At 40.6% G+C, this 14519-nt stretch overlaps 1 protein-coding gene across 1 annotated transcript; it reads left to right on the forward strand.

Moving 5' to 3' along the window:
- Nucleotides 1-79: 79 nt before the first annotated feature.
- Nucleotides 80-12233, forward strand: usp39.L (ubiquitin specific peptidase 39 L homeolog). The gene is made up of 13 exons (XM_018253444.2): nucleotides 80-219; nucleotides 1509-1584; nucleotides 1672-1766; nucleotides 1877-2013; nucleotides 4295-4447; nucleotides 4615-4840; nucleotides 5226-5300; nucleotides 5450-5517; nucleotides 6837-7025; nucleotides 8028-8170; nucleotides 9440-9575; nucleotides 10566-10652; nucleotides 11814-12233. Exons 1-13 carry the CDS (start codon nucleotides 162-164, stop codon nucleotides 11862-11864), a joined length of 1494 nt encoding a protein of 497 aa, XP_018108933.1. The 5' UTR covers nucleotides 80-161; the 3' UTR covers nucleotides 11865-12233.
- Nucleotides 12234-14519: the final 2286 nt, after the last annotated feature.

Below are 14519 nucleotides of genomic sequence, written 5' to 3' on the forward strand. Positions count from 1 at the left end.
TCAGGCCTCGTTTCTGCTATTGCAGGCGGTGAAGGGGTGGGGCAATAGTCCAAAGAGAGGCGAGAAGCGCAAGAGAGTCAGTGTAGGCAGAATGAGCGCTGAAGGGGTGGGACAATAGTCCAAAGAGAGGCGAGAAGCGCAAGAGAGTCGGTGTAGGCAGAATGAGCGTTGAGAAGCGAGTGAAACGGGAGTTGGAAGAAGATGAGGAAGATGAGGGAGGTAAGTGAAGCTCAATGTGCTGCTTTGACTTAAAGCGTATTGGTGTAAAGGGGTAAAGTGAGTGAATGTACGAGCCGTGCGCATGTGATAGAGTGGGGGAAATGCATGGTGCTTGGGGGAATAATATAGCGTGTTTGTGTTTGTAAAGCTCTTGTTAGGGCCCTGATGAGAACCTATGTCATTTTCCTCGCTAAAATAGGGGTCCTATGGCTTAAAGGAACAATAACACCAAAAAAATGTATGTGTTTTTAAAGTAATTTGAATATCATGTTCTGTGTAAGCTGCTGGGTAGCCATGGGGGCAGCCATTCAAAGCTGGGAGAGAGAAAATGCACAGGATGCACAGCAGATAACAGATTAGCTCTGTAGTATACAATGGGATTCTCCAGAACGTATCTGTTATCTACTGTGTATCCTGTGCTTGAATGGCTGCCCCCATGGCTACACAGCAGCTTGTTTATATAAACTATAGTAGTGTTTCTGAAGCAAACACGTCACTTTTACCAGTGAAGGGCAATAGTACCTTATATTGTTATTCCTATAAAACTATTTCATTTTTAGATGTTACTGTTCCTTTCATTTCAGCCACATTACCGTGACTATTGAGATCTCCAAGCCTGCTCTGTCAGTGCACCTAAAGGCAGAGACACACACTGCTATTTCGGGAGATTAGTTGCCCAGCGACAAATCGATTCTTCTTCGAGCGACTAATCTCCCCGAACTGCCTTCCCGTCGGCTAGAAAGTAAATCGCCGATGGTTTGGCACTCTGATCGCTTCTGCATTCTGAAGTCGCCCGAAGTTTCCTCGTGAGTCAACTTTGGCAAAACGATGTGTTCTGAGTGCCATCCTGCTGGTGATTTACATTCTAGCCAACAGGAAGGCAGTTCGGGGAGATTAGTCGTCCCAAGAAGAATCGATTTGCTGCTCAGCGACTAATCTCCCGAAAATAGCAGCGTGTCTCTGCCATAATATGTCTGTGCATGGAATTTCCGCATGATGCCTCTAAAGCTGGTTACAGGCTGATCGATTTGCAAGTATGGGGCTTATTCATAGAGAACAATGTAATCCAGCCCCATTTAAAGAGATCAGGTTAAAACTGAAAATGCTATCATCCTCTGACCCCCGTATCTGAGCCACCCTTCCATAATGTTTTCCTGGCAATCTGAGTCTGGTCTGCAGGCCAAGCAGTTTGATGAGTGCTGTGTAAACTATTACAGCTGAGTTGTGCATGTTTAACTTCAGAACTGTTCAAATAACATATTTAACACACATACATGCAATGCTGGCAGTTGCAGGAAAATATCGGCGACATGAGCATGAAGACAGAAGGAGTCGCCACTGCCCATATCTGGATACAATTAACAGGTGAGTGTGGATGTTTTGCTGTGAACATCATGTATCATGTACTGCTCACTAATAATCCTTGTAAACTGCTTCTGATCTTGTTACCAGGAGTGTATTGGACTTTGATTTTGAGAAGCTGTGTTCCATCTCCCTTTCACACATCAATGCGTATGCTTGCCTTGTTTGTGGGAAATACTTCCAGGGTAAGTAATTGGTCATGCCCTAACTGGCACTGCCTGTGTTGTTCTTAAATGAGAGCTACAAAATAGACATTTGTATATCTTTATTTTTTTATCCTATTTTTGTTTCCAAGGTCGAGGCTTGAAGTCCCATGCCTACATCCATAGTGTTCAGTTCAGTCACCACGTTTTCCTTAATCTGCACACACTGAAGTTCTACTGCCTTCCGGACAACTATAATATCATTGACTCCTCCCTGGAAGACATTACGGTACTTTCAGATACTCTCATTATCTGATCTTGGCCAATTCTTAAAAGGGGTCATTCACCTTTGAGTTAACATTTAGTATGATGTAGAGCGTGATATTCTGAGACCATTTGCAATTGGTTTTCACTTTGTATTATTTGTGTTTTTTGAGTTATTTAGCTTTTTATTCAGCAGCTCTCCAGTTTACAATGGGGTTGCTAGGGTTCAGTTTTTCCTAGCAACCATGCATTGATTTAAATTAGAGACTAGAATATGAATAGAAGAGGCCTGAATAGAAAGATGAGTAATAAAAAGTAACAATAACAAAAAAATTGTAGCCTTACAGAGGATTTGTTTTTAGATGAGTTCACTGACTCCCATTTGATATTTGGAAAGAGTAAGAAGAAGGCAAATAATTCAAAAAGTATAAAAAATAAACAATGAAGACCAATTGAAAGGTTGCTTAGAATTGACCATTCTATAACATACTTAAAGTTAACTTTAAGGCAAACCACCCCTTTAACATAAAGACAAAATATCAGGATGGCACAGATGTTTTGGTAACCTCTTTATAACATATACACTTATTTTACAGTGCGTCTAGTTTCTGTTGGACATTACAGTCGAGTTTTGACACAGGTGTTTGTTAGCTAAGGACTCTTAAAGGGGTGGTCCACCTTCAACCAACTAGTTGTTTTCAGATAGATCACCAGAAATAACGACTTTTTCCAATGATTTTCTATTTTCTATGTGTGACTGTTTTTCTAATATTGAAGTGTAAAGTGTTATTTATCACCTTCTAAAGCGGCCCTGGGGAGGGGGGTCACCGACCTGCAAACTGTTCTAAACTGATACATTTAGCTGATACATTACTTATCTTTGTCCCTGCTGAGCAGAATCTCTGAATTTCATTAAAGGCAGCTGTTAGAGTTGATACAATAGTTGCTAATACTCCAGAGATGCTGCTGAGAAATGTATCAACTAAATGCTGCAAAATTGTAACAGTTTAAAGTCTGCACCTGAATTACTGAGCTGCCAGACTGAAACACCAGGCACAGGAACATTTAACTTTAAACTTTTGGAAAAACAGTCAAAAATAAATAATGGAAAGTAATTGAAAAAGTCTTTTATATCTGGGGCACAATCTAAAAACAACTGAATTGAAAAAATTGTTTGGAAGGTGAACAACCCCTTTAACTAACCATCACCACACACGCCTTTTAGTGAGTTCAACCAGTGTGAAGGTTAAGGTAGGAATAGCTTTGTAGCAGCAGAAGAGCCATGGATAGCCTGTCCTTCTTTGATTATGCAGCACAGTTAAATAATTATTCATAAAAATGTAAATGTATCCAGAATGCTGGGGACCTGGGGGTTTCCAGATAACGGATCTTTCCATAATTTGGATCTTCATACCTTGTCTACTAGAAAATCATGTAAACATTAAAAAAAACCAAGAGGTTGGCTGTGCTTCCAATAAGGATTCATAATATCTTAGTATGGATCAAGTACAAGCTACTGTTTTATTATTACAGAGAAAAAGGTAATCATTTTTAAAAATTTGAATTATTTGATTATAATGGAGTCTATGGAAGATGTTCATTCCGTAATTCAGAACTTTCTGGATAACGGGTTTCCGGATAATGGATCCCATACCTGTACACACAAAAAAACGCTTGCATAAAACATGGATTACATTTTCCTCTCAATGTACATGCCTGGTGGTACTGGCAGTATAGATTTCTGGCTTCATTGCTGCCTGGTGCCTTTGCTTTGGGTGGCCCTCATTGTTGTACACTACAGTCATACCAATTATTTAGTCTTTTATTTATCTTTATTTATAAAGTGCTACTAGGATTCACATTTCCAATATAGACATAATGTATGATTATTTGTACACACAGGGAACACAGCATTATGATAAATAAAAAGTATAAATACACAGACATTACATGCTGTATGATAGGAAACACGGTAAGAAGGAAGCCCCTGCTCTGTAGAGCTTACAGTCTAAGTGGGTGGACAAAATACAGGCACAAATAAGTGGGCAAGATTTGGCCACAGGCCTTTAAGTTCCAATTCCAGGAACTTGAATTTTTTTGGATGTGGTTGATCGTTTTCTCTATGGAGAAGCTCAGGGATACAATTCTAGATTCTTGGAATCGAGAACCCAGATAGGCTCAGGCCCACACTAGTAAAGGGCTGTGTAAAATGAAAACATTATTTCTTTCATCTTTATGTGTGTACAATTTGCTTTATTATTTGTGTATTTTCCCATTTGTTATAACTACCTCTTTGTCTCCTACAGTATGTGCTGAAGCCGACCTTCACAAAACAGCAAATCAGTAACTTGGACAAACAGGCCAAGCTGTCCCGAGCATATGATGGTACCACTTACCTCCCGGGCATCGTGGGACTCAATAATATCAAAGCTAATGATTACGCCAATGCTGTTTTGCAGGTGGGAACAGTCACAATAGTCTGCGAGTCTGTATAACACTCATCACCCTTCCTTTTTCAATGAACCCCCTAACATTCATCCCTCTGAATAATAATAACTTTCCTGGAACAGATCATAGCACACATTTCATGGCCAGTGTATACTGATTTCTTTGTGGCCATTTCCAGGCTCTCTCAAATGTTCCTCCTCTGAGAAATTACTTTCTGGAAGAAGAGAATTATTGCGATATCAAGCGCCCTCCTGGGGACATCATGTTCCTGCTTGTGCAGAGATTTGGAGAATTAATGCGCAAACTGTGGAACCCCAGGAACTTTAAGGCTCATGTCTCCCCACATGAGATGCTTCAGGCAGTTGTTCTCTGCAGCAAGAAAAACTTCCAGATCACCAAGCAAGGTAAAGATCTCCATCCCTGTCCTTTATTCTGTTTCATATCTGGAATATTTCAGGTCTCACCATGGTCTGTTTTTTCCATGCTGTTTGTACTATTGTGTTTTCCTTCCAATCCAATTGCATATGACCATGAAGAATCACCAGTTCTTGTGTGTCCGTTTTTCTCTTTCCCTTTAGATTGTAAACTCTTGGTAGCAAGGCCCTTCAATTCTACGTTTTATTCTGTTACCCTAATTTGTTAAATTATTCTCAGTTCCATTGGAAAACTCTGTGTAAATTGCTGTCAGTATATAAATAAATGAAGATGATATGAGCATGTGAAAAAATAGCCTTTGCTTTTTGGTTCTGATGGCTTAATCATCCACTAAAACATTCTGTCCTGAAACAGGTGATGGGGTGGACTTTCTTTCTTGGTTCCTGAACGCACTTAATTCTGCTCTTGGAGGCAACAAGAAAAAGAAGAGTGAGTTCCTTTTAGTGTTTTATTTGTGCGAACGCTCATCATTGTATATGGAATTTATAGGAACATATCCAGCTTTATAATACACCCATCAAAATGGCAAGGTGATCACTTCGTAATCAATGTTGTTTTCTGTATTTTTATCCATTTAGCCATTGTATCAGATGTGTTCCAAGGATCCATGCGGATATTTACCAAGAAGTTGCCCCATCCTGATTTGGTGAGAATCTTTCATTTGTTAGCTATGCCATGTTTTTGTTTAAAGGGGATCTAAACCAACCCTAATGAATTGGTTACATTTGATTAAAACTGCAGTGCCATGGAGTTAGTTCACATTTGTCTAGATATTTAAGGAAGGCAGTTACTCGTCATCCAGAGAGAACAGATTAATTTATAATGTGAGGGTGTATTCTTTGCCGGTATATGTCGTTTAGTAGAAAAGCTCCTATCGCTGCTGTCTCCCTGTAGTAGTGCCACGTCCTTAATTAGTTCTGAAGGATGAAAAATTAACTCCCCACTACCAGGCATGCACTTTGCAATCAACATGTTGTATCCGTCATTGTTATGCCTAAATGTCCATCTTAAGTCCTAACACAAATAATGACTGTTACTGAGCTTGTAGGCAAAGTGTCTGACAACCCGGGAGATGCATGTTATAGTCAATAGCTAGTAATTCTTCATCCTTCAGGACTAAAGCATGTGACACTACTACATGTAAGAGACAATTTTGATTGGTAGGCAGGTGGTAGTATTTTGAAATGGAATATGCTTAGACACAGCTGGTGGAATGCCATCTTATACGAGAACCAAAGTCTAACTAAAGAAGTAGCTAGAAATGTTGTACATTATGTTTTGGGCTTCGGTACCAGCCCAAGGCAACCAAAGCCCTTTAGCAGTAAAGATCTGTGTCTCCAAAGATGCCCCAGTAGCTCCCCATCTTTTTTCTGCTGATTCACTGCACATGCTCTGTTCTGCTGTCACTTACTGAGCTTAGTAACCCACTCACAATATATAGTACACATAGAATATAAATGTCACAATATAAGGCTGATTAGTAATTAATACAGATAATTATTACATGGTAACACAGAAACCAGTACAATTAGCATCAGAATTTAATAATCAGCCCTGTAGCATCAGCTTATATTACAGACCAACCTCATTTTCTGTTTGATAATTTGTGATGACCCCTAAGCTTAGCTTCTTAACAGCTGCTCAGAGTGAGTGTCACAGACACTTTCCAAGATGGTGACCCCCTGTGACAAGTTTGAAGTCCTGGATCATTGCTGCCATTGACAAGCTGAAACTTTAGTCTGGTGCAATAAGTTCAGTATATAATAAGATATGGCATTTTTAACCATTTTAATTTTTAGAGTTTAGTTCTCTTTTAAGGCTTGATAAAGAGCCAATAAAGCTTGAAACATTGCTCTTGTTGTCAATGATGTGTTAATAAAAACATTTGATCTCCAAGAGGGTGCTTCTCAACCAGTGTATTTTGCTCTGGATCCTTTCTCATGGGAATTTGCATTTTGCCTACAGCCTGCAGAGGAGAAAGAGCAACTGATGCAGAATGAAGAATACCAAGAAAAAATGTTGGAATCTCCCTTTATGTACCTGACCCTAGACCTCCCCACTGCCCCCCTGTATAAAGATGAGAAGGAGCAGCTGATCATCCCACAGGTCCCTCTCTTCAGTATCCTGGCCAAGTTCAATGGAATCACAGAGAAGGTGAGTTAGTCTTAGAGGAGAAAAACATTTAACATCCACTAAAAAGTCAAAAATAGCCCTATTTAATGTTCAGATGTGTTCACACTATGGCTTTAATATTTACCGAATCAACACACAATTTAAATTGATTCAACATTGATTTTGGTGAGGCCAATGGTATAATTTCAGAAAGCCACATTATCCACATAAATTAGCACCTTCAGTTTTAATGTTGCTTCCAGCATCATGTGACTGTTGGTGGATTTTGGGAGTGGTAAGCTTTCTCTACATTTCCATACTGTACCTGTCATGCCTCACCCTTTATACCTGTAACAGGTGCTCTTCAGGACCCAACTTCAAAGTAAGAATGCACCAAATCCATTACTTTGTATTTGGCCAAATCCCTCAAGAAAGATTTGGCGGAATATCTAACAAATCTGAATCCTAACTTGCATATGCAAATTAGGGGTGGGAAGTGGAAAACATTTTTACTTCCTTGTTTTGTGACAAAAAGTCACACAACTTCCCTCCTGCCCCTAAGTTGCATATGTAAATAAGTATTCTGATTCTGTTCAGCTGGGCAGAAGGATTCAGCCGAATCCTGCAGAAAAAGGCTGAATCCTGGATTTGGTGCATCCCTACTTCAGTCAAACCCCTAACTTCAGCTTCTCACCTTTTTATCTGCCAGACACACCCACACCTGTTCTTAGTTCATTATATCCACTAGCCTACAGGAATATGTTTTTGCTGAATGACTGTGGGTATTGTAAGGGAGTGTGTACTGTATATTGAAGTCCTGGGTTGATTATGTTTGGGAAGTCTATTTTTTTCTGAATACAGAGTAGAGTTTATGCAGGTTTAGGCCATTGTGTTACTGCTGTAGTATTAAACAGGTACTGAGGACAGTGCTGCTTCACATATTTTATTATGCGCTACACCATACAGCCGACACAGGACACGGCTCTTAATATTATTTCTCAATGCGGACCTGTTTTAACTCACAAAATGTTCCTTTTCCTTCAGGAGTACAAGACATATAAGGAGAATTTCCTGAAGCGATTCCAGCTGACCAAACTTCCCCCGTTTCTGATATTCTGTATTAAACGTTTCACCAAAAACAATTTCTTTGTTGAGAAGAACCCAACCATTGTGAATTTCCCCATAACGTGAGTAGAACAAACCACTATATACCCTTTTGTTACAGCTGCTATTCAGGTTACAGAATTCATTTATACGCAGCTTATACAGGTATTTATACTTATACAGAGTGTTTCCCATTCTAGAACTGCATTTTATCTGTGAGAGAGGTTACATACATAGTTACATAGTTAAATTGGGTTGAAAAAAAGACAAAGTCCATCAAGTTCAAACCCTCCAAATGAAAACCCAGCATCTATACACATACCCCTCCCTACTTTTAATTAAATGCTATATACTCATATCTATACTAACTATAGAGCTTAGTATCACAATAGCCTTTGATATTATGTCTGTCCAAAAAATCATCCAAGTCATTCTTAAAGCCATTAACTGAATCAGCATCACAACATCACCCGGCAGTGCATTCCACAACCTCACTGTCCTGACTGTGAAGAACCCCCTACGTTGCTTCAAATGAAAGTTCCTTTCTTCTAGTCTAAAGGAGTGGCCTCTGGTACGGTGATCCACTTTATGGGTAAAAAGGTGCACCGTTTGTTCTCTTAGTTTGTACATTGACATACGGAGAGAGGAAATCATTCTGAAGTTTACTTCTACATGAGGGCACAGATTTCACAATTCGGTACCTACTGGTAATGACTCTCAGAAGCTGTGGAGCACCCTTAAAGGGGTGGTTCGATTATAAGCAACTTTATAATTGGTCTTCATTATTTATTTTTTATAGTTTTTTAAATTTGCCTTCTTCTGACTCTTTCAAGCTTGCAAATGGGAGTCAGTGACCCCATCTAAAAACAAATGCTCTGTAAGGCTACAAATGTATTGTGATTGCTACTTTTTATTAGTCATTTTTCTATTCAGGCCTCTCCTGTTCATATTCCAGTTTCTTATTCAAATCAATACATGGTTGCTAAGGTGTTTGGGACCCTAGCAACCCCCACAGTTGAAATTGCAAACTGGAGAGCTGCTGATTAAAAAGCTAAATAACTCAAAAACCACAAATAATAAAAAATCTAAACTAAATTGTCTCAGAATATCACTCTACATCATACTAAAAGTTAAATCAAAGGTGAACATCCCCTTTAAACTCATTACTTTTTTCTTTATAAACAGCAACGTGCACTTTACTGCATAATATTTTTGGGGCCTGCATGGGATTAAAGCGGACTAGTATGTTTGCTCACTTTGTATTGGAGTGGGGTGAGTCCGTACAACAATTCACATTGCATAAACTGCCAGACCTGTTTCATATTTCAACTCTGAAGTGTTCTCCTCTCTAGGAATGTTGATCTGAGAGAATACTTGGCAGATGAATTCCAATCCTCGCACAAAAACACAACCTACGATCTCATTGCCAACGTAGTGCATGATGGGAAGCCCAATGAGGGCTCATACCGTATCCACGTCCTGCATCACGTAAGTTCAGAGAACTTTTAGGGTTCTTTGAAAATGTTTAAATAAAATGAGTGTTTAAATTAAATGAGTGTACCAGTTTGGCCAGACGAGACAAGCTGGCCCTGCATAATATGTTTGTTTGTTTTTTTTTTTTTAATGTTAACCATTCACCCTGTCTCCAGAGACATTAGCCTCCAGGTCATGCCACGTATTACTGCCTTACAGTAGAAATAAGTCAGTAATACATATGTAGGGAGAATATTTACAGTGTATTTCACCCAGTCATGGTTAAAGGAGAATTCAACCTGTAATAAAAAAAACAAACAAATCCCCCACCCTGGGTAGACATCCTCCTCTCCCCCCCCCCCCAGCCTACCTGCCCTCCCGGGGCAAATGCCCCTAATTTTTTACTCACCCCTCCGTGCAGATTCTGGCCTCTGAGTTCACGGCAGCCATCTTCTTTCTTCGGGATGCGCCGAAAGTCATGGAAATTTTTTGCGAGTTTCGGCGCATGCACAGTTGTTCCTTTACTCCAACTGCGCATGCGCCGAAAATGCCGTCAAAACACGAATATTACCGGAGAAGAAGATGATGACTGCCGTGAACTCCAAGGCCAGAATCTGCACGGAGGGGTAAGTAAAAAATTTTGGGGCATTTGCCCGGGTGGGCAGGTAGGCTGAGGGGAGGATGGAGGGAGGTCTACCCAGGGTAGGGGGGAGGGTTTTTTTAAACTACGGGTTGAATTCTCCTTTAAAGCCACGGGTCGTACCAATTATTACTGCCTGAAGTTTCCCCCTGCCACCTCAGAAACCTTAACCACTGAGATTTACCACTTATTACTGGCTTACATTAAAAGTAAGGCAGTGATATGTGTGGGAGGAGAATATATACAGGGTGATGTAATAAAAGGTGCAACATTTCCCCAAGGCTAGTCGCCCATAGCAACCAATCAGAACTTTGCCAAAAAAAGTCAACCTTGATGTTTTATTCAGATGAATAATGTGTTTTCAGGGCACAGGGAAGTGGAACGAATTACAAGATCTTCAGGTGACAGACATCTTGCCCCAGATGATTACTCTGTCTGAGGCCTATATACAGGTATGTACTGCTGGTAAATATTCTGTGGCTTATGTGGGACTTGCAGAACAGGGAGGTGACTTGAACCGTTTTTAAAGGAGAACTAAACCCTAAAAATGAATGTGGCTAAAAATGTCATGTTTTATATAGTGAACTTATTGCACCAGTGTAACGTTTCAGCTTGTCAATAGCAGCAATGATCCAGGACTTCAAACTTGTCACAGGGGGTCACCATCTTGGAAAGTGTCTGTGACACTCACATACTCAGTGGGCTCTGAGCAGCTGTTGAGAAGCTAAGCTTAGGGGTCGTCACTAATTATCCAGCAGAAAGTGAGTTTGGCCTGTAATATAAGCTGATGCTACAGGGCTGATTATTAAATTCTGATGTTAGTTGCACTGGTTTCTGTGCTGCCATGTAGTAATTATCTGTATTAATTACTAATCAGCCTTATATTGTGACATTTCTATTCTATGTGTACTGTATATTGTGAGTGGGACCCTAAGCTCAGTAAGTGACAGCAGCACAGAGCATGTGCAGTGAATCAGCAGAAAAGAAGATGGGGAGCTACTGGGGCATCTTTGGAGACAGAGATCTTTACTGCTAAAGGGCTGTGGTTGCCATGGGCTGGTACAGAAGCCCAAAACATAATGTAAAGCATTTCTAGCTACTTCTTTAGTTCTTCTTTAAAGGGTAACTAAACCCCCACGGTGGCCTGCTTCCCCCTGCTAAGTGTTACCCCAGAATTGTGTCTCCTGTAGGATTACTGTCCGCAAATGCAGAGTGAACGCAGTGGAGCTCACAGCACCATCTTCCGGCTCTTCGGTAATCTTCTTGTCTTCTTCCGGAGCTTCGGCAATTTCCGTCGCTTCCGGCGCATGCGCAGTTGTAACGAACCGGAAAACTGGTCCTACTGCCGAAACGCTGCTCACTTTATGAGGAATAATGAAGCGCCGAAGATGGCGCCCGTGAGCTCCGCTGTAATCACTCTGCATGTACAGTCAGTAATCCTACAGGGGGCATAATTTGGGGGGTAACAATTAGCAGGGAGGGGGGCCAGCGGGGACTTATCACCGTGGGGGGTTTAGTTCTCCTTTAAAACGAACACTGCTACATTGGTACCACATGGCAGCTGACACATTCCCAGTGCAGTATTTAGCTGTTGTGTGTTGACTTTTTTCCAGATCTGGAAGAGACGAGATGATGACGATGAGAAGAAGCAGCAGGGTGCTTAACCAACATGGAACAGCCAAGTACCTTGCGGAATTGAAAATTCCCATGTGGGGGCAGGGCTCATCCAAAGGCAACGTCTCCCTTTAAAGGTTCAGAGGCTTTGCAGCCTGAGACTGGATTTTCCTCACACTCCCACCAATGAAACAGGGTTGCCATGTTAGTAAGTTTCTGTGAAGTGATGGCCTTTGCCCTGACTTTGCTGCTTTATCACGTAGGACATGAAAGAGCGAGTGTGTGGGCAGTGTGTGACGAAGGAAACCTGTAAGGGCGGCCATTCCAGACTTTTTTTTTTTGTTATTTTGAAAGATGTTTCAGTATATATTTTTTTTTTTTACCCCCTGTCCGTTTTAATAAACTTTTATTCTTGGAAATGACTTTCTTGCAATTCCTTTGCGATTCTGATCCACTTTACAACAACTAGAGGGCCACAACATCCTATCCTTCTCTACATTCACAGAGAGTGTGTTTTGTATTTCCAGGTTACTTGACTATTTATTTTGTATTGTGCTTGACTAAAATTTCACCATAATTCCCCCCAAAAAAACGTTCATAAGCATGCTCTATAGTTCATATTAAAACATCCAAAACGACCCTCATGGAGCCAAACGCGTTTCATGCTTACCTGGCACTAACAGTCATTGGCAATACCCAACTAAGTGCTAGTTAAGCATGAAACGCATTGGGCTCCATGAGGGGTCGTTTTGATGTTTTAATATGATGGAATAAAAACAGTTTTTAACTATAGATAGAGCCTGCTTATGAAAGTTTATTTATTTTTTGGGAATTATGATATACCTCGGTTTGGTCACTAGTGGTCTATATCATGCCGTAAAATTGACATTTACTACATATAGCTCTGTAGCCAAGTCACCATACACTAATTTGGTTGTTGCTTTTGCTGATCAAAGGGAACGGCAGTCAGACATTCTCTGCCACCACAAATGACTCTGGAGTAACGCAGGACAAACAAGTCAAGTAGAATGACATAAAGTAGTAATGTGAGGAGTGCACTGAGTAGCACGACATTTAGCTGCATATTTGTATTTCCATGAGAGGGCTCTTCTCTTCTAGCCACTTGCATTTAAGTATTGGTTCCTCTCTGCCGTGTACAGATAAGTAATGTATTTCACAAAGAATCTACCAAGAGAGCCTCTAATATATTAAATATTCTTTGGTTCTAGTGTTTAAACTGTAGGTTTCACACCCCCTGAGTTAAGCAACACACACAGTTATTAATTAGTATTTATAAAATGCCAACTTATTGCGCAACCCGTATCTACTGTATGTACTATGGATATTGGTGGGTTCATACATTTAGGTCCATAAATATTTGGACAGAGACCACTTTTTTATCAAATTTTGGTTCTGTACATTTCCACAAGGAATTTGAAATGAAACAACTCGGATGCAGTTGAACTGCAGACTTTCAGCTTTAATTCAGTGGGTTGAACAAAAAGATTGCATAAAAATATGAAGAGCTAAAGCCTTTTTTTAACACAGTCACTTAATTTCAGGGGCTCAAAAGTAATTGGACAAATGAAAAAACTGAAAATAAAATGCATTTCTAATACTTGGTTGAAACCCCTTTGCTGGCAATGACAGCCTGAAGTCTTGAACTCATGGACATCACCAGATTCTAGGTTTCCTCCTTTTTAATGCTCTGCCAGGCCTTTACCGCAGCGGCTTTCAGTTGCTGTTTGTTTGTGGGTCTTTCTGTCCCAGCAGGGGCATAACTACAGAGGAAGCAGACCCTGCGTCCGCAGGGGGGCCCAGGAGTTATAGGGGCCCCATGAGACCAAATTCATATACAATTTCAATACATATTGGCAAAACAAGTCAACTTCTAGACATTTTGGGGGCCTGAAATTTTTTTTTCTGTGGGGCCCAGTAACATCTAGTTACGCCACTGTGTCCCAGGTTTAGTCTTCAACAAGTGAAATGCTGCTCAATTGGGTTCAGATCATGTGACTGACTTGGCCATTCAAGACTATTCCACTTCTTTGCTTTAATAAACTCCTGGGTTGCTTTGGCTGTATGTTTTGGGTCATTATGAAACACCTCCCAATCAATGTGACTGCATTTAGCTGGATTTGAGCAGACAGTGTCTCAGAATTCATTCTTGTGCTTCTGTCCTGTGTCACATGATGGATAAACAGTAGTGTCCCAGTGCCACTGGCAGCCATGCAGCCCAAGCCATCACACTGCCTCCCAAATGTTTTATACACAACTGTGCTATGCTTTGGATCATCAGCTCTTCCACCCCTTCTCCATACTTTTTCTTGCCATCATTCTGGTAGAGGTTGATCTTGGTTTCATCTGTCCAAAGAATGTTTTTCCAGAACTGTGTTGGCTTTTTTAGATGTTTTAGCAAAGTCCAATCTAGCCTTTCTATTCTTGATGCTTATGAGTGGCTTGTACCTTGCAGTGCAGCCTCTGTATTTACTTTCATGCAGTCTTCTCTATATGGTAGACTTGGATATGGATACGCCGACCTCCTGGAGAGTGTTGTTCACTTGTTTGGCTGTTGTGAAGGGTTTCTCTTCCCCATGGAAATGATTCTGAGATCATCCACCACTCTTGTCTTCTGTCCAGGTCTTTTTGCGTTGCTGAGTTCACCAGTGATTTCTCAGGATGTACCAAACCATAGATTTTGCCAC

This window comes from Xenopus laevis, chromosome 3L (genome assembly GCF_017654675.1).
Source record: "Xenopus laevis strain J_2021 chromosome 3L, Xenopus_laevis_v10.1, whole genome shotgun sequence".
Taxonomy (NCBI): domain Eukaryota; kingdom Metazoa; phylum Chordata; class Amphibia; order Anura; family Pipidae; genus Xenopus; species Xenopus laevis.

What these genes read in the sequence shown, in the direction of transcription:
- usp39.L (XM_018253444.2), top strand. Translation starts at nt 162, where the DNA reads ATGAGCGTTGAGAAGCGAGTGAAACGGGAGTTGGAAGAAGATGAGGAA. An exon ending in TATCTGGATACAATTAACAG is followed by an intron (nt 1,585 to 1,671) that starts GTGAGTGTGGAT and finishes TCTTGTTACCAG; the next exon opens with GAGTGTATTGGACTTTGATT. An exon ending in GTATCCACGTCCTGCATCAC is followed by an intron (nt 9,576 to 10,565) that starts GTAAGTTCAGAG and finishes ATGTGTTTTCAG; the next exon opens with GGCACAGGGAAGTGGAACGA.